Source organism: Nylanderia fulva, unplaced genomic scaffold (assembly GCF_048542155.1).
Source record: "Nylanderia fulva isolate GAGA-0341 unplaced genomic scaffold, ASM4854215v1 Scaffold7, whole genome shotgun sequence".
Classification (NCBI taxonomy): domain Eukaryota; kingdom Metazoa; phylum Arthropoda; class Insecta; order Hymenoptera; family Formicidae; genus Nylanderia; species Nylanderia fulva.
Window position 1 is genome coordinate 2,442,218 of NW_028190807.1, and position 21,276 is coordinate 2,463,493.

Here is a 21,276-nt window from a genome sequence, read left to right on the forward strand (position 1 = left end):
ACATATGTATATTCTCCCGCGAGTTCGAGCGGATAGGTGCAGCTGTCGACAGTAATATTATCGTCAAACCGCGATGCATCATTTTATCGCGCTACCTACGATGCCATTAACTTTATAGCACCAGCGTGTCTCCCAGCATGCAAACGCCTCGACTTCCATTACCGGCGTGATACGCCGACTATTAAATAGAAATATCTCCCGTCATGTCACCGATGTCCTACTCTAAACTTCAGGAATCTGGTTGTCGCGCGGATTCCTCCCTCTCCTTCCTCATTTTCGCAACAGTTTAAAAATTTCACGCATTCTCTTCTCTCATATTTTCAGTTTTTCATTATTTGAATCGAAGATTACAAGAATGTCAAAATTTCGTTGCTCGTAGAAAATTAAAAAATCAATTGAAAAAAAGCAAAGCCTTAAAAGATAATATTTCAAACAGGAACGCGAATCGTATTTACGTTCCAATTTAAATGCGTTCAATTTTTATTTACAGACGTTGAATCCACATCAATGGAGAAATGTCACATTTCTTCCATCAAAGACTCGTGAATCGCTGATTTTGTGTGCAGTTAAATAACTCGAGGATTTTCAGTATTCGGATCGGGTTGATTAAATTCATGGTTAAAAGGTAATGATACTACGAGAGAAATGTCATCATTGCTCGCGAATTCGCTCCTTCGCCCACCCATTTTCGTCCTTCTTTTTCTTTATACCGCTCTGGGTTTAATCATCGTCGCGACTCGTGCGCGGTGAAAATTCCTGTGTGCAAGTGTATGCATTTCCGCCAGCACGCCAAAAGCGGCTTGCGGGTGATTAGTTTCCTTGAAACGAAGGTAGACCGTAACATCCGCGTCTCAGTCTTTGTCGCCGTCGCTGATTTTCGCCTTTTCAGCTTGTTGCTTTCACGGATAATTTCGCTGATTATGAATGTAGCACTGGAGACACGCAAACGGATTGTAATTATCTCGAAAAATGACTCGCTTCGAGATTTTATGTGTGGATCATTAATTTAATCTTCTCAATTTACTTCAACGAAAAAAAGCATCCCGCGCATTTTTCGCTTAAATGTGCGAGAGCGTGTGAGTCTGGAAAAAACTGTTTTCGCTTTTTTAAATAATAAAAGGAAGCACACCCCGCACATACATATTTAGGAATACTTTCTTTCCGAGAGCAAATAGAAAAAACATTCACGCGGATCAACGTTCTTACCAACGTCGGCGGAAGGTCTGAGGAAGGACGACGAGATGGAGAAAGTGGAAGATCAGTGTATGCAAGGAAAAGGTATAATTTACCGTGCTAAAATATTAAAGGCAGAAGACTACTGTGGCATCCCCCCCAGGGTATCGACACCCCCTAACCTCGGAAACTCGGGAACGTAACGGTACCTGCGAGGCTCCTTTAAAAATTCACGAGTCCAGGCCACCGCGGCGCTTTTTATCTCATCAAATAGTAATACCGGGCATTGGACCGTTAAGAGACGAGATCCCTTCAGACTCTCCTGATCACGTGCCGAGTATACTGTCCCGGTGTCGGAGGAGGAAGAGCTAATATCTCTTATAACATTTTTGAATCAAATAATTTACAAGAAGAAAAAAGAAAAAGAAAATTGAATTTTTTTTTTTTATATCAAATTTTTCCCTTTGTCCGATCTTTCCATTTAACTGATATATTTTACGATGGGATGGTATAGAAGGAAATTTCAACGATACGGTCAGAACGTGAGTGGGATATACGAAGAGTGAATACACTCGTGATAAATTCATGAAGAAATGACGTACGATATATAAATATCGACCAAGGGCATTATATTGTCTCTTTCACGCCGTGCGATGTCTCCATTCTTGATTCGTAGTCGTGTCAGGTGGTAACCTTTGTTACGCATAAAATTTTCGCGAACTGGCCTGACATTTCAGCAGGACGAAAAGTGCCTTTCGTTGTCGATCGGCACCGTAAGTCACTTTTTCCTAATGGAAGCCGTCACTCGGCACCTTCTCGCCCTCTCGCGGCCTCGCACGGCTGGAGACGCGCGGTGGGAGGGAAAAAAAGAGGGAAGGAGTGAGAAAGGGCCTGGGATTCAATCTGCATTCAATATTGATTCCAATCCGATATCGTGGATTTCCATTTTTGTGATTTACTTCTTATACCGGCAGCACTGGCTGGTACTATCTGTACTACGAAAGAGGGTGTTTTTCGAGGGTCAACCCCAATGCATACCGATGTCGCGTCGTCATCGATCAAATTTCTCTAACGATAAATAATCCTGTCTCGGTGATGATACTCGCTCGCGGATTCTCGCAATGCGCGTCGACGGCTGAGCGATCGACCTTCCGGCGGAAAGCTTTTCGATTATTCGTATCAATTACGGTAAGTCAATGAACTAGAAGGAATTCCTTAACGATCAAAGTTCCAGCACGTCGAGAAGTTGGCGAAAGACTTCCATCCCGGGGATAAGAAATTATCGATCTGATTTTCATCATGGCGTATATATAATATGTTTTGTTAAATCACTCGGAATAACACAGTGACATAGATATGTACGCTTTTTGTCATTTTAATACCTATTTATATTTATCGCGCCACAAACAATTCCCGCGAGATCTCGTTTAATTCGCGATTTTACAACCGCGCGAGTAACATCCTCATTAGCTTAAAAGAGCATTCATCGTAAGAGCCGAGTCCAAACGCAAAAACTCCTTTGAGCAATTTAGAATCGTTCGCGCGGTCCTCGTTGTGCCATAGAGTGTATTTGAGCACCGCGGGTATTCGCGTTGGTTTTTTTATTTTCTACGGACGTTTTAATGGCAGTCTGGGACGAAGCATTTTACACGACGACGACGACGACGACGACGACGATGACGACGACGGTGGTGGAGGGTCTGTATGGCTATTTAAACACTTTCACCATAAATTCGCAAGAGAGGATACTTCAGTCTCGCTCGCGTCGTGCAACGCCTTTCCTCTCGCACGACTGTTCTCCTATTCTACCTCTTTTTATCGCTAACCGTGTGCGCGTATCATACCTTTTCTTGCGCGACTCGTGATTCGCGCAACAAAAACGAACGATACGAATGAGCACGTAAGAAATACCCAGAGAAACGAAGCGACTAATATGGCGATTAGGAACGAGTTTCTAATATTCAATGATGAATGAGGTACGATGAAAAAATTGCATTGAAATGTGTTGAAAGGAAATATCGATGAAACTATTTATTAAGAAATTTTGATTGCATTTTTTAAATTTGCTATTAAATTTTCAAAATATATACACATAGAAATAAATTTTTAAGAAAAAAATCCAATAACCGAATGAGAATGAAGAAAATCCGAACAAATAAAAAACGCGAATGAAAGAGGTGTCGAACGGCGACGAAAATCGAAAAGGAAATACTGTTGACAGTTACTTCATCGAGTAATAGGGCAGTTTCGTAGTCTGCAATTACCAGCTTACGTTGAGGCGACACCATCTGGGGCGAGTTTGCTAGCAAACTCTCTTCGTCGAGGATGCTCTGTTTACAATTTCAATGTTTGCTCGATGACTGGAAAAGATTTTTCACCTCAGACCTCAGACAACGGAAGCTTTCGACATGTTTCATTCACGAAACAATGTTTCTTTCATTCTTTAATTCATTTGTCTCGTCTCGCGCGACGCAATTTTCGCCTCCACGTGAAATTCTTCTCGTAATTTTTGCAAACGTATCGAAATATATGAAAAGAGGATCGCGTAATCACATCTTCGTGATTTCTACCTTTTTTGGCACTTCGAAAATAGACATTAAAAATAAAAGAATCCACTGCCACACTAATGTAATGAACGCGAGAAAAAAAAAACAAATTATCTGCAAAAGTTTTTCGCGACTTATATCTGATGAAAGGGTATTACGGGGCGCGAGAGAAGGGTGTTTCTTCTTCGTTGGCCCGAGGGCAAATTCATTTCTGTTACGCGCGAAGTCGAATGGTGTTGCGAGAGAGAGAAAAAGAGGGAAGGAAAAATCAAGAAAATGGGAAATGTGTATACGACGACGAGTTGGAAAATCGAGGAACAAGAGGGTCCGAGTAAAGTTCGAAAATTTTTCATTTCATGTTCGCCATTGTCCTTCATTTCTACGGAGCGAGAGTGTACTTCCGCTTGATTACAGAAGAAACTGATTTATAAAGGCGCGCGTTTGCGAAAGGACTCTCTCTCTCTCTCTCTCTCTTTCCAGGGAAACTGCGACCATTCCGTAACCCGCTTGCCGAGTTTGCGAGAGCGAATAATGTACGACGGAGGGACACGTTGCGCCTTGCAAGAAAGCCTTGTAATTAATTTCTCGTCGAAGCGAGGCGAGAGCTTGGAAGACGATACTCGCGCGCTTAACACCACTTTCAATATAGCCTGTAAATATACCGGCGCATAATGCAATTTACCGGCTTGTCGATAACGTTACGATGTGTACACGCGCGCGCGCACGTGCTATTTATGTACTTCACAAGAGAACCGTTCGCGTACGCGATAATCGGCTTTAGATGGCCCTAAAAGGTATGAAATATGACGCAGTTCTCGCGTGTCTAGAGAACATCGAAAAATAGTATGGAAATAATAAAAATACCGCACAGAAAAAGAGCGAGCGAGAGAGAGAGAGAGAGAGAGAGAGAGAGAGAGAGGAATATTTATATTAGATAAACCTGGAAATTCTCTCCAGACATTTACAAGAATGTCACAAATAAAATTTTCTTGTCCCATGTACTGTTATCGGTCGAAAATTTCATTTTACAAATATCTCGCTCAGCATTTTTTTAATACTGCGCATCGTGACAAGAAAAAGAGACGTCTTTTACTTATCTCGTGTCAGTTGTACAAAATTCACAAAGGCATCATTGGTATAACGTCATGCGGCAAGACTATGCGGATCTTGCGACAAACCACGCATTTGTTGCAAGATGAGGGAAGCTTATCGTACTGAAATTTCGCCGTGGTCTTATATCGAATTCATTGTCGCAATAAACTCCGCCGTCGTGGAGAATACCGGTTCGTCCCTAGTTTGAGAGAATGGATAAGAAAAGACGCGCGTGAGAGAAGTCGAGGGTGAGCAGAAATTCCCTCTATAGAGAGAAGACAAGGCTAGAAGTTATACGTGTATATATATATATACATACTATGGTTCGGTGCTAAATGTATATTTAATGCTATCATTTTAAGAAGCAACGCAGGGGTGGTCATTTATTTTCAGACGTCGACGGAATTGTTTACTACCTGGCGTGGGCCCCCTTGCGCGTGCGCGTTTCCATCCATCACGTGTATTCGCGTACGCGTGTTGCATCGAAATGTCAAGTGTCCCTTCGTCTCCGGGTTCTTTCAGTGGGAGTATCGCCGTATCGCGACAGAGCCGCCGTATCTCATCCGCGATTTTACAACCGTGTAAATCCCGGGGAGAGTTTCTTAATACTTCAGTGACGTCTAGTAAACGTAAAACCGCTCCATGTCCCAATCTTCCGCAGTCGGGCAATTTTTATGCAACAGCTCTATAGATATATCAAATATCTTAAATGTGCATGTGTGTGTGAACGAAATCGTCGTCGAAAAAACGTGGGACTTGGTTGAATCCCTCCCCCGTTTCGGATTGGACGTTGCTTTATTGCACGTACCGGTGGTTTATAGATTCCGATTTTCTCGACGAGATCCGCGTGCGTTCGGGTTCCGCTTCTTTTACTATCTTATTCGCGCGCCTTCCTCTATCGCTTCCTGCTCGTATCGGCTGCCAGCATGCTTTATTCACGGCGCGGCCGAGCTCGTCTGAGCATCCAACGTCGGAATTCGTTACGCGATCAACGATGGACGACTTCTTTTTCGCGCACGCCAGTTCTCGATCGATACGTTCATCGTACTTCGGGGATCGATCAGACGATTTCGCCTTATCGTATAACGCCGCTTCTCCTTTCCCTCGTATTGCGCAAACCCGAGCATACCTCGGCGAAGATGTAACGCGCAAAAAGTAGCCAAGGTTCGAGCGAGGCTGGTCTTATCGTTCGATGCACGTTCTCCCAGACGATGATAAAGATACAAAGATTGCACTAGCGTGCGTCCATGAAAACGGAATTACCCGGTTATACATATAACTCGAAATCGCTAAGCGATCGCGGTGCTGCTGTCCGTATTTCTCTTTATCGAATATGCATCGAATACTCGGTAAAGTTATTCTTCCATATATATGTAATCTTTTTTGTTGCGAAAAAATATTCATGCAACGATTAATGTTTTTTTTATTTTCCGATGTTGCGCATCTGGATCACAGTCGAATAATCATCGAGTAAACATGTTCGATATTTTCCTAATACAAAATCTATATTATTGAAAGCGTTTCCCCTTAAATAATCATAAACAAACTCAAAATGGTAAATTTTATTTCTAGAAAACATACGCGTTAACTGTATCGATCCGTTTTGCTTGTTGCTCTTAAAATGCGCCAGGGGAAAAGTACGTGCAAGTTTCGTTTCGCGTGTATTTTTCGGGCATCGTGCAGCGGCCGTCCCTTTGTAGGATATGCGGGGAGCTTAAAACCTCCCGGCCGTCTATTCTAGCCACGTACTATAACTCGCCTGGAACGCGTGCGGTCCCTCAGGGCGGACGCACGAACTCGTTTCTTCCCCTTATGAAATTGTAACGGAGGCAGGATTAGCATGGAACATTGTCTCCGTGGTGGTGTAGGGTAGGTTCACGTTGAAGCGAGATGCTATCGAAATCGACCCGAACGCATCCGAATTTCCATTCTCACATTTGCCCCCAAAAATATACGTCATTTTAAATGTACATAGCACATATCTTTAATCTTGAGAAATGTGAGTCCTGTGTTGTGTTCATATATTTCTTATTCGCATCTATCTTCCCAATCGGTTATCGTCGAAAATGGAAATTTATGAAAATTGAGCCAGAAGTGGACTTTGAGCAAAGCTCTACTACTGTCAGAATGCTTCAAAAATTTCCTAATCTTTTGTTTACAAATAAATATAATTAATTTTCAGTAATACGAGCAGATTAAACTAATAAACTATGTAAGTATATAATCATGAAAAAAAATGTTGATTAATAATCCGCCGCCTTCTCATCCACTCGAGTATATTTTTTTACTTTTATGACTTTACTTGGACTATATTACTCTTCTTGCCCGCTCGATTTATGATATAATACATATATAACTAACATCTTCGATTCGATCCAGTCCCAATCGGTATTGTATCCTCCCTCTCTCTCGCAGCATCCGCGAGGATCCTTTCCCAAGCCGGACGATCATCATGCATATATGTAAAATGCAAAATTATATTATCCCGCACGTGGTATTCCTTCTTACATCTCCTTTGCTTCTCGCGTCCACGTGTATCTCTTTTCAGTTTACCCTGCGAATCCCTCGTAGCTCGAAATGCTCCAGAGACTTAGGGAGGGAACAAAAGAAGGGGAGAACGGTTTCTGTGGCCTGGCCTGGCCCACGCGTTAACGTTTTACGGCCACATATCGCTACGAAGAAAATCGAAATTCCATGCTCGTTCATTCTCAATGGAATCGAATTCTGCGGTAATGGTAACACACCGGTAACCTCGCAATGCGATTGTAACCGAACCGAATCGTTCGCATTCCGAAATTACGAAATCGGAGCGCGATGAAATTTACTGAAAATGATACACCCGATCCATAGTAATAATCAACCGCGCGTGATTGCTTAATGTAATCGCACGAAGTAACTTGTCCGCTGTACGGTGAAACCGACCGGCTATTAGAATTATTTCATGTTGTTTCATCGTTTTCCCAAACTTCGCAGCGGAACACCGCTATATCGTTGGCACATTTTCGAGCAAGTTGTTCGCGGAAACCCAGTATGCGGAACGTAAGTTACATTCGTGCAAACTTTATATCACGGTGCAACGCTCTCGGGCATTAACTCGGCTAAAACGGTCCGTCCGTGCCGAATAACTCGCGCGTGTACATCAATTCGCTCTGTGTACCTATTTAATGATCACGTGCGGCCTGGAGGCGAAGAGCAACTATCTGCTTCGACGTTTTCGCATCCCTCTTCTCTCTCTCTCTCTCTCTCTCTCTCTCTCTCTGTGTGTGTGTGTGAAACGCGCGTTGTCGTCCATGTTAAAATTAGTTTCAGCGACGTCACAATCGTCGCATCTGGCATGAAAGTCGAACGAGAAACGACGGGGTGACGCAACGAGGACACCCCGTTTTCTCTCTTCCTCCGATTCGGGGCGGTTTTTTCGTCCTCGCGACAGGTGGTGGACTCGACGATACGAATATAATTGCGTTTTCGAATCGTCGTTTCTCTCCCCACAGCGAAACATCGCTCCGCCGTTTTTTCTTGGCCACCGATTTGTCCGAGAAATAATTTCTTTTTTCATTCATTCTTTTTCCAAGAATAATTCGAGGATATAAACAGACATAATAATTTCATATACGATGTAAATGTAAAAAAAAAAAAGAGAAAATCGTGCATGTTGATTTTTTCTCGCTATTATTATCTGTTTCACGAAGAAATGTACTCGCAGTTCGCCGTATAAAGGTACTCGAAATTATCCAGAACGGTTTCTCTCTCGAATAAAACGTTTCGCAGGGTGTATATATTCGCTCTTGGAAATGTTTCGTTATATCGTTCAAGCATCCTTCACCTCTTTCGCACGAGAAAAGTCTGTAGATAACCGTTTATTTTCTCAAACAGTAGAAACCGACTGTAAAATCGTGCCGCGCGATAACGCGTAGAAACTCCGACGCCACTGTCGAAGAACTAGATACCAAACTACTTGCCGGAAGCTGTAGGTCGAGAGCGGAGGTCGAGGCGGTAGGAGCTCTTGTTGGAAAGAGCCGGGCGATTTTCCAATCGGGGCCGCGGGGCGTTGTCTCTCTCAGAACGTTCGTTGTTCTCTCCAAGGAGAACAAATCGACGAACAACGCCGACAATCGGATTTCATTCCGGTCGCAGAGTCGGTCGAACGAGGTATCGTCTGTAGGTAGTCGCCACCAGGTGGAAGCGCACCTTGTCGCAACCGGGGAGGGTTAAAAAGCAATTTCCTCTCTCTCTCTCTCCGACCGAGTCGAACGAGCGTCTGGCGACCGACTATCGTTCTCGACGTAGAAGAACATCAGGAAGGTGAGATAGCAATTTTGATTCAATTCCCGATCGAGCGCGTCCCATTTACCAAAACTCGTCCGGAAGAATGCGTGCATTTATGGGCGCGTTAAAAAAATATTAAATGTCATGATTCGAGTGGAAACGACGAGTTACGGATCATCGGAATTTGGCAGGAATTTGAGACGAAAGAAACAAAACATTGTACAGTATAATACAACGCGATAGCTTCGTAATCGAAACGTGTCCGCGATTGTTTATATCTCGGCCGCTACTCTCGAACGAGAATATACGCGAATGCACTTTGCGAGTTTTTAAAACGGACGCATCGCATGCATTTAAGCCGGATGAGGGAGTGCGTGAAAAAAATCATCGTGCGATTCGTTCGTCCACAATGGATCGCTTAGCCGATAGATACGCGTCAGCTGTTCCAATGACGTCGGTATCGTTTCGCTCGGCTATGCATGATTGACACTATTTTATGGGGACGAGCTTTTCAAGTTACGCGACCGGGGACCTGGTTTTATAGTCCCCTCAAATAGAAGCCAAACTTCACATGACGTATTTCATGTTAATCAAAACGAAAATAATCATAAAAAAAAAGAGCACGTGTGAACGGTGAATTAAGTTCTGTCCAAGATTTATTGAAGAATAAATTAGTTGAATTAAATAAACGTGCAGTTTTGAGAAAAAGAGAGAGAGAGAGAAAGAGGAGAGAATGTGAATACGAGAAACTTACATAATCCCGAGATGGTATCAAATTAGTACCACTGAAGTTTCTTGCAATTTCAAGACGTAATTATATTAGATTATTATCTCTACATTTTGCCCGATGTTTTAAATAATAAACTTAGTATATTAAAAGTAAACATTATATCGCGTATTATATATAATTAAAAGCTACAAACTTTGCTAAAGTTTTTACAAAGTTACATATTTCTAAAAGACACATATCGCCCTAAAACACGCAGATCTACGTTTTCACTTTTGAAATTAAATACAGTTGTTATATAATTTCGCTCGTTCAATATTAAATTTGATATTAATTTTAGATAACGCAAGCGTTACCACATTTAGCGCTAAACGTGCCGAAATGCGGTTCGCAAAATATATGGTATACAAAAAGATCACAACTCACCTCGCAGTTGGAATGACTGATGTTGCTCAGATTTAGCCTGAAGATCTTGTCCCTGAAAGCAGAAGAGGAAAGTTTCGTGTTAGCGTAACGGCCGAATTAAGCGTGGTCGCGAGATAGACGAAAGGGTCGAGGGGTAAATTTTCATTCCCAACGTCTGCGAGATGCATTACTCTCCGTGACTCGACCCTACCTTATCTCGTCGCCGTTATATATGGTTGTGTAGCACCGCGGCACTTTGCTTACGGCTTCTCTGCCACGACGAACGCTCACAAACGGCACGGAATTTCTATGAGGGTAGAAAAGGAGAGACCGGAGGCTAAAGTAGGATGAATTTTCCGTTCTCTCTCTCTCTGACCGAGTTTCGCGTTGTCTTTTCTTTGTTTGACAGTGGTCCCAAGTCACGTCGTTCGCTTTTATTAGAATCTTGATTCTTAAAAAATCGTTATTCACGTTTAAGATTTAAAGTATCATAGAAATCAAAACATTGAAAGAGAGAATCTGGGAAATAAGCTATATGCTTCCCCAAAGTTTTCCTATTAAAATTAATATAATTACGAATATTAATTATATTTCTCACAGACTGTTCGTGCAGCAGTTAATGTCAAGTTTCGAATGATAAATATATCTCCTGCATTTCGATTAATATATCGCACACACTCACCAGTGCGAAGAACCTCCTGCGTGTGAACGAAACAGTCCTGTGTGTGAAAAACACACACCAGATTTTCATATAAATTCCCCCGCAATCTGAGGTGGCTTGCGTTCGATCATACGTGAAAGGTATACGCGCCGCTGGGTGCCGCCGATCGTAAATCGAATTTACCCAGTTTTCAAATGTTTCGCAACATTAACGCCGGCGCGCCGCATAACTTTATCCCAATAGCCATTCATCATCGCCTTTCAATAGAAATACGCAGTCAGACGGAATGCACGCGCGAAACGCGCTGAAAAAAAAAAAGAAAGAGAAAAAGAGAGAGAACGCGAGGAAAAGGAAGACCTATCCCTCAGTGGCTCTCCTTTTTCATTCATTCTGTGCATCGCGCCGTGAAAAAGTAAATACCAACGTAGAAAAACAAATCCGTACTTTGGAATCTACCCGCGTCGAACTTTCGTCCCGACGAACTTTTTAGAGGGTTCGGCAGGTGGAAAGGAAATGCGCGGGAAACGACGAGGATCGTCTACGTGCTGGCACGTCGTTCATGCTATCGAAAGAAAAAATTCGTAGAAAAGTAATTTGTAGGGGAAACCTGGCGTAAAAGGCGGGGTTGCGCTGCAAAGTCATCGCTCAGCCGCTTTAGAAATTCGATTGGTAAAACGTGCGTAATCAAACTGAGAAATTACTTTGCCATTGAAAATCGTCAGGGAAAAATTTCATTAAGACCTCATTGACACGATTCTGTGACAAGTGCGGAACATTTTTTTTTTTTTTTAAATAAAGAAAGTGTTACTCGAGAATCGGGGAAAGAATTTGGTTCAATTTAACATTTTAACATCGCCCGAGGAGCTTCCGCGGGAAAGTTTAATTAAAATCTCTCCAGCAGTTTGCGCAGGTCGTGCTGCAATTTCTTAAACTACAAAGACGGCCCCGCTACCGCGGAGAAGAAAATTTCAACAAATTTTATTGCTAATTCGCAAATAAAAACGGAAAACTTGAGGATCGATAGAGCGTTTGCGAAATTCTCAGCAACACGAGTGCGCGGACCGCATGTGTGTTGTCCGTGCTTTCCCATTTCTAAATAAGCTTGGAGCAACAACTATATATATGCACACCGCGCTTTTGTGTCTAGTGTATATATACACACCCACATATACACTGACGCAAACATGTAATGTAGGGCTCTATTCGCGCGCGTGTAATACGGACATTTTCACCGCACGCGAAAAGGAGCCTGACGAATGCCGGGCGAAATCCGAAAAGCATCGTTGTCTGAATTTGTGGCTGAGCGTGACGGACAGCTCTGACCCGAGATGCATTATCCAACGCGTCGAGATCTACTCTTCTCCCCTCCTTCACACCGCCCTCTCACAGAGATTCCGGCCTGGGGAAATACATGACAAGGGCCAGGAAAGTGACGTTTGCAACAGCGCTATTTATCCCGACGCCTTCGGGAAAGAGACGTATATACGCGTGGCAAGATGGGTTTAACATAATAGAACAATTTTAATAATTCCCAGTATAAATCAACGAGCACATACACACACATGACAGAATATTGTTATACGTCAGCATTTCAATAAACCGCAATGCAGCCCCCTCCGACGGACGTTATAAAACGTTACTTTTCATCAAATAAATAGCGAAAACCATGAAGAGTGACATAAAATGTGCGGATGAAATGTGACGGATAAAAATGCACGGATTTAGCACGATTTAATCTAATTTCGCGGATACAATTTCGTCGGATACAGCACGCGGACGAGAGTAATCCGCCAAATCGATATACGACATCCGAAGTGCTAACATCGACGAAAACGTCCGGGAGAGAAAGCTCAATTGCCACGGTTGGTTCTACAACGCCGCAAGCTCGTGGCAGTTTTCACCTCGCAAGCGCGTTCGCGGCCGTAACTCACTTCTCTACGTTATCACGTGCTACTGCCGGTTGTTTCAGCGAGCGTTAACGGAGGTGAAATCTCTCGTAAGCCGTAGCGTTTCCCGGCAACGATTTCCAACCCAGGGAGACAATTAGGAGGAAAACCGATCGCGAACTGGATGCGACGTGTTAATCCCGTCGCAGTCGCTTTTTCGACCGCGATTGTCGCGAGAACACACAATACAAGTCTGGCGAGGAAAAGATGAAAATATGATCAACGAATTTCTATCTCGTTTCGCTAGACACACGGCAGACGAATCGACGGATATAAGCGAGCTGTAGATTTTTTTTTAATGTATATAACCCCCCTGAGCGCCGGCGGGTCTCCGGCTTGATAATTGGAAGCGTTCAATTAGCGTGCCTTAATTGCGGAGCGAACCGCAACGCGGGTGCCGATTCTCAAACTACAATTAATGGCTATCACCTTTCTAATTAACGAGGAACGATGTTCGAGCGTGTATCGATCGTCGTGCGCGAATAACAGAGAGAAAAAAAAGGAAATCGTGAAGAATAGATATGAAAGGGACATGAGAAAGCAGTCGCGATCGGGAGCGAGAGGTCACGCGAGACAATCTATATGTGCAGAAAAAAATCGGACCTCTTTTAAAAATCATTTCAAAATTACGTCTTATACGAGATCATGAGGTTTAATCGGTTCTTACCGTTCGAGACATTGATACGATTTCCTTTTGCGCGAGATTCTTATCGGAATTCTACTCGATACTGTAGCTTGCGAATAGATATGCGTGTATATATATATATATATATATATATGAGACATAAGACGAAACGACGCAAGTACATGGAACCAAGCCAGGAAACAGGAAACGTTAAAGTCGAAGTAGCCGCTTTCCTTGGGAAATACAATTTATTGTAACTGTACTTTTCTTTTTGTCGCCCCATATGGTGAGCTCATCTCATCTCGTAGATACGTAAGAAAGAGAAAGAAAGAGAGAAAAATGAAAAGGTAGAGTTATCTCAAAAGCGGAAACTTTTATGCGCTTGTCATCTTTTATCTTTCCGTGCAAAACTGATTTATATATCTTATATTTAATTTGATTTCTTGTTACGTTCAAATTATATTGTTGCCAGTTTATCTTCTATCGATAGTGAGAAGAAAATTGTATATTTTTTTAGCGTATCGTATATGAGAATCACAGTTATAACAAATATTACATATCCATTCAGAAGGAAACGTAAAAAAAAATACGACTACTATTACCGCCGGTGTATATCGCAAATTATATAATGTTATGAATTTATCAAATCGCTCCGAAACGGTAAAGTCAATTGAATCTCGTCTCGTTGACGAAAGCTCTACTTGCTTGTTCGAATCAGGAATTGTGAGAGAAGCTCGTAAGACGATCCGTCTCATCTCACAAAGGGATTAAACAAACGTTATTCCTCGTCTGCCTCGGGATTTCTCCGTATCCGCAAGCATTGGAGAACCATCCCCGTTGCGTCTCCATTACCGGGGCTTCGTAGCATTTTGCTGGCATTTACCAAATTAAGAGAAGGGGAGGCATCGCGCACAAAAGAGAACGGAGAATAGGAGGCGAACGTTAGCGGATGGTCCGCCAAGGGTGATGGCGGGTGAGAGAGAGAGAGAGAGAGAGAGAGAGCAGCTGGAACCGAATCAAGAAATAATACTCCGCTGGTAATGATGCGACGTCTCCCTCCCGCAATCTGTACCAGGGCTCCGGGGAACATGATGGGGCTGGCCCTTTAGCCTTTGCTCTCCCGCCGAGTCACCATCGAAGAAATAATAACCCGATACTCGTACGAAGAGAAGACGCGATCGATTTAACGGGTTATTACGGCTACCTAGGGAACGATAAGAAACTCTTCTTCGTGCAACTTTTAATTACGGCTAAGTTTCGTGAAAAAAAAACTGAATGGAAGGGGAATTGGGAAATATTGAGAAATAGAGAGACTTTGACACAGGCGTGTATAAAACAATCATAGAACGTTCGTAAAGGAGAGCTTTGTGATAGGAAAACGTCATGTAATTTAAAACTATATAAGTATTCGTCACTATATTTACGTACATGTATATTATTATAAATCGTTCGCTTTCGCTCGCGATGCTTAAGAGATTGCTGTATGTTTCAAGAATGAAATAGAAAATTCATTAATTTTGATCTCTGTTGACATGACGTTTTTCATTTCACCGACAACCATAATTGCCCAGATCGTCAGTTTCGATTTATATTATATGTTTGCTCTCCTTGCCGTTTTCCTCCGCAGCTCAAAGGTCTCGAGTAAATTGCCTTTCTGCTAACAAGTGAAACATTTAGAGCGAGAAAATTCTAATCATCTTCTGTGAAGTGAAACAGGCGAGGTAAACAGCTTCGCGGTTTTCACGAACAATAAGAAGAAAAATAGTAGTGAAAAATCGATAGAAATTGAGTATAAAACTTTGCGAGTTAAAACAACCGAGTCTCTTAGAATAAAAATATTTTAAATACAACATTTTCAATCTGTTTTCTCCGAGAAGAAAAACGCGATACAAAGGCTTCATGCGATCTATGTCGCCTATTCGACGTTAATTATTATCCCGAAAGCCGATATCATGTGTAACGAGTAATCCCTCAAAGTTCGGATTATATCCGATTATCCGGCGACATCGGAAAATTCAATCAAGCAGCACGATTCCGCGCTTCAACATACATTGTAGAATTTTAATCACAGCAATCGTAAAAATCCGCAGCGTAGCACGTACATACGTACACACAACCGCGCGGCGTTGACGTAATACCTCTGTCCTCAGGCTTTGACGAGGGAAACGCGCGCGGCAACTTTTCCCGGGGATTTTCATGGCGTGACATTTTATTACGGAGCTGGAAAAAAGTTCTACTTACATAGCTCCGACGTATAGGGCGTCCCTCTTACTGTCCAGATAGAGCGTCCTGTAGTACAGCATGCCGCAGCTGAATTCGCGCACGTGTTCTGAAAGCAAAAGTAAATAAGGGGATTAAACGCGACGTCGTAGCATGGCGAAATTCATTTTCCGCGGCGCGGAAACGCCGCGTCGCGGCCCGCTCGCTTGCCGGGGGATCGTTAGATTTTCATTATGACTTTTATAATAACGGCCGGATAGTAAGGGGCGGCCAACTCACCCACCAACCTCCCTCTGCCGCGCGCGCACGCCGGTAATCCGGCTAAAGTCAACTCTGACTTATCTCTACCGTAAACTCGTCGGAATTACACGGCACGTAACGCGCGCTCGACATTTTCGTTCCATCGGCCAGCGCGGATTCCGCTATAACTGAAATCCGCGGCGTGGAAACCTTAAAGATCAATATAGCGCGAATTGATATCAGTGATCTGAGCAAGCTGCGGGAAGAACTTTTGCTATTGTCTTCGGTGTAAATGCGAATTTGGGACGACAAATTTTAACTTCCGTGAAAAGCTTCCGTGACAAAATGTGAGAATATATATTTTACATATTTTTTTTAACGAAAGAAAGGACATATTGCGCGAGCGCGATAGTCGTGGCAGAGTAGTTTAAGGGTATTAAGTCAAATCGATTATCATTTGCACGTCGGGAGAGCTAGACTGCATATAAAATTCACGGACCAGCCCGCTGGAACGCCACGAGAAAGAACGGTCGCTCTTGCCTACCACCCTCGCCATTCTCTTTCTCTCTCCTTTCTATCTCATCGACACTGATCTGCTTAACATATGAAAGAAAGCCACCCCTTTCTAAATATACTCGTTCCACTCTGAACTAACAGAGCGCGAACAATACTATATTTTATACGGTATCAAGAGGGGCTGACGTCGAATGAAAGGGGTTCCTATTCTGGAACAGAGCTACTCTTCCTCCGCATCTATCCCTTGTGTTCCGCACCTCTTTCCCCGTCTATATAACACTCTTTCTCTTCCTCGCTTCTTCACGTGCTAGCCAAACCGTCTCTCTCTCTCTCTCTCTTCCAGAAGCCTGCACGGGGATGCAAAAAACGCGATCTCGTTTTATCTCCGCGAAACGACCCACGTTACGCCACGCTCCCTCTAATGTCGGACTTATTCAAAACCAATGTGTGCCATAGCTCGTTAGATCGGCTCAGATAAACCACGATTCCTAGACCTGTGTGTCTCGAGAGACTTTGAAATTTATATTCACTTCTTTTTCCACCACCGATTTTCTCTAAATTCGCTCGTTCGCATCTCGACGCCGATCTAAGTAAGCGTATTTCAAGTACGAGAATTATTCTCATCTAATCGTCGTAATAAAATTCTATTCGCTCGCATAAAACGACACGGTCGCACCTGCCGCTCATTGTGTATCCGAGTTAATATAACTGTTGCGTCTTGATGCGTCATTCGCGCGAAAACGCTTCTATTTTCGGCTCGCGACAAAACCGGGCGGCTCCGTCGAAATTGTTAATGGAGTAAACGTCGTCGCGCGACGTGTAGATTCTATTTATACAGACAGAGAGCGAGGCTCGCGCCCCTTTGGTGCAACGTTATTTATGTCACGCGGCGAATACACTCCGCGTTATAGTAATATTATGTCCCGTGTATTCACTTTTGTACGTTCATTCAGCAAAATCGCTCTGCAAGATATATGTATTCACTCCCGTCGCCAATGTAAGTAATTTATATACTTGTACATATATATATTATATAAATATATAACTCTGTTCTCTTTTGCAGCATATATTTCGTTAACACGCACAATATAACCATACAATTAAAACTTTGTACGGTTTTATAATTTCCAACCGTTTCATAATTATTCGATAATTGTTACATTGTTTTCGACTGCATTGCGTGCTAATATTTGCTTAATTAATTGTACGATACGCGCATAATATAAATAATTAATCGTTCAATATTGATGCGTCGGAGAAACATATGGTGCCACTGCGCTGGGTTCTCTGACAAATATTTGCCGTCGTGTAATTTACCGCCATTAAAAGACGTCCACGCCGGTGTTACGTGCGCGCACAAACATCTACTTATCGTAAATTACTTGCAACGATCTCCCATAAGAACGCGCACTCCGAACTTGGAGGGACGATACATAATCGCTAATCGACGGTTGTTAACGGTGCGTGATAATGCTCTAACGACCTTAGTTGCGGAAACCATTCATTTGGATTCGGTGGTTCCCGGCACACAACGGCCTAACAACGTTTACAGTATTTCTTAATTAAGCACGCGCCGAGAGAGTATTAGCGATCCGGAATCGTTACGAATCTTACGGCCGTATATCTCGTAAAAAAAAAAAAAGGAGGGCTGCAAAAACAGAGGGTTGCGTGAAAACGTTGAAACCATTGCTATCACAAATATATATCGGCATATAAACGTATAAATTGTTCTTTATTTTCTTGATTCGAGAGCTCAATGGTTTATATCCAGACTATTCTTTATGATTATAGATATGAAACAATGTTTATATCCTTAAATTCTCGAAATAATTTCTGTTTCGTTCAGCTTGACAAATATATGCGTATATACGATGTGTGTGTGTATGTATACCTACATACAAGATCCACTTGCGGTTGTCTTATGAAAATAAGAGTCGTTAATTAATAATCCGTTTTGTCGAGCTAAACGAGATGTTGGAAATTATTTCGAAAATTTGAGAATATAAACGTTGTTTTAGATTTTACGTTAATTCCACGTAAATTTGAAATAGAGCTCGTTTTTAGTCAAACGATCGTTAATACCGTATTTAAATCCCGCCGACTTTAAAATCTCAATATGTAACGAGAGAGGACGATTCGCTCTTTAAATCCTCTCTGTGTACGTTCACGTCATGCTCCAATTCTTGCGTACACGTTTTTGCATGTAAATGCATTTCTGCGAAAGCTTTTAATCGCCGTTTGCAGAGCATCCGGTTTTGGTCCGAGCAATAAATATATAATCCGACTTTCTGAAAAACTTATTTGATATATCCTATAGCGTTATTTTACCGCGTATCTCATCCTCTCAGCTCTAATTTTTCGCCAACATACAAAATCAGAAAACACATTCAATTAAGAATTTAATCAATTCTTTCTGCATCCAAAATTAAATAGTTATAATTATAATCTGGGATAAAAACAGAAAAAATTAATAATATTCCATATTTGCGAAAATGTATCTTTGATCTTTTTCGCCAATTCGAATGTGAATATAATTCACTCTCTTCCATTTAAAATTCGCAACATCCATGGAAAACATAAACTCGAGTAATAACTACATAAAAAAGAAAGCGCGTTACGTTGACAGTAATATGTAAATGGAATAGGCAATGGAAAGAAGCGAGATTATGAGTCGTGAAAAACAATATCGCGCTGAATTGAATCGATGAAGGCGAACGGAGAAGCCAACGAAGAACGACGAGAGTCGGCATAGTCGATGAGGGAATTTTAGGAAGTTTATTGCTCTCACCGTGCTGGCGTTTGAGAGATCGCTTCGCCTCTTCGCGAATCGATTTGAAATCGATTTTAGTCGAGAACTCAGTTCTCGCTTCGTGCGAGAAGAAAAATCAGCGCGCCCGCGCAGATTACGCGGATTATATAAAATCAGTGAGACGATTTTTTCGAGGAGCGATAACGCGGGAAAGCGGCGGTTATTTCTGAAGAACTTGCGCCCGAGAGAGATTCGAGTTCGCTATGCGCGATTTCCGACGATAACGACGTTGAATATGAAGCCGCGCGCGATCGTTTTTCGTGTTCGCAACTGATCTTTACGGCAGATTTATGCAGCGCGTCTTATTGGCAATCGAACGGATCTTGCGGCACGTGCAGAACGAATATTTGCGATCCCTTTCTCGCCCTCTGTCGGACTCTCTCGCACGGACGGATATATATGCGAAATCATAAAGAGAGAGAGAGAGTCACGGTTGCAATTGAATAAAGTTAGGCCAGTGTGCGGGCCCGAACTCACAACCCGCACAATGGCAGATTAGGCGCGCGATCATTTTTTACATTCGTCTGGCTTCGTTCCAGCTGACACCGGCATATGGTCGCCAAAGATTACGAGGGTACCGCCGCCGCGACCGTGTCCAATTTCCAACGTTATTATTATTTTAATCCCTTGAGCCCGAGGCAAGGTGCCATGCCGTCGTACCCGCCGCGGATAGCGAAAATATTCTCCATCGCGGTAATTTCAATTGCAAAAATGCCCTTTTTAGCTTCTCATACAATCCATCTCGTACCGCACTCCGACTTTGAAAAATGAGATATATTCATCCGAATGTGGTGCACACGGTGCAAGCGATCAAATAGATTTCATAGATTAATGGGCAAAGAAATGTTTTGTGTCGAGAGAACTCTTCTGTTTGAAATTAATACAAATTATCCAGCGGTAAAAATCGTAATAGTGAGAAGAATAATTGTCTGACGCTCTCGCAATTGTCGTAAACAAAACGCGTTATATATATATATATATTTTTTTTAACAAATATCGTCTTCTTCGAGTTATATACAAAAGAGACTTTTTTTATGTGTAAAGTGCTCACTTTTCGATCGCGTACGCAAACTAAATCAAATCTGTTTGTAATCGAAGGTGCAGATGGTCCACAGAACGAAATTCAGGACAAGGTAACACGATACAACAAGGAGAGAGAAAGGGGGGGGAGATCGAATGTCTCTGGGGTCTCGATTCGCTATCGCTCCTCGGTCAAGGCACGATCATCGCGTGGGATAGGACCTGCTGACGCGTTTCGAGGACCTTTTATCCGGTGTGTGAAACGCGTCTTCCATCCTTCGTGTCTGTCAGGAGTTGGTTCAGGCGTGAGAAGGGATGGACGAGGGGTCAAGCGTATGTATGCGCACATACTCGACCATCTCGGTCGCGGCTCTTGACAGAATTGACATGTTTGGAACTCGTCTACCCCCGCTTGCGGATTCACCGGACCTCGACACGACAATACACTCTTCTCGAAACCGAAAGTCCCCGCGCGAACGCCGCTGGGCATTGTGCAAACTTTCCACGGAGTATCGATCATAGAACGCGCGCGGCCAATACTTGCCGTTTAATCGAATTCAACGGAAACAGCGGCGGATTTCATATAGGGATTTTAAATGAGATGACGTTTCGAAGGAACGTGTATTATGACGTGTACGGTCGAAACGACCCTTTCGATTTTTCGATCGACATTCTTTCTCTCTCCGTGCTGCAATATCGCCGACAAGAATTAAGAGTATCGAGGGGTTCCATTTTTCGAAGCACGCGTAGGAATCAAGCCGCTTTGGCGTAACTATGACGACGATCGGAATTACGATTTCGCTTCACCCTCGCGGTTCCGATCGAAGGTTGCCAGGTGCGTGCGAGTCCCTATTTTGCCTCGGTTATATTATAGATTCGACTGGTGGGAGAAAAGAGGGTGCGGATTAAATGTGGAGAAGGCGGAGTTCTCAGAACGGATACCGGCACCGGCGCCGTAGTATCGCAAATGTAGAAGGCGAGGGTCTCGCGGCGTTGGTCTTGATAATAATCCGCCGCCGCTCTTTCCGAC

At 42.9% G+C, this 21,276-nt stretch overlaps 1 protein-coding gene across 2 annotated transcripts in view; it reads right to left on the minus strand.

Moving 5' to 3' along the window:
* The window catches only part of Sema2a (Semaphorin 2a), a 187,241-nt gene that overhangs the window by 18,900 nt on the left and 147,065 nt on the right, over positions 1-21,276 (minus strand). For both annotated transcript variants that reach the window (XM_085488440.1, XM_029307370.2), the window contains 2 exons: positions 15,683-15,770; positions 10,231-10,282 (listed from right to left, as the gene is read on the minus strand). In XM_085488440.1, the coding sequence (XP_085344566.1) occupies positions 10,231-10,282; positions 15,683-15,770 (140 nt within the window). The remainder of the gene's footprint in view (positions 1-10,230; positions 10,283-15,682; positions 15,771-21,276) is intronic.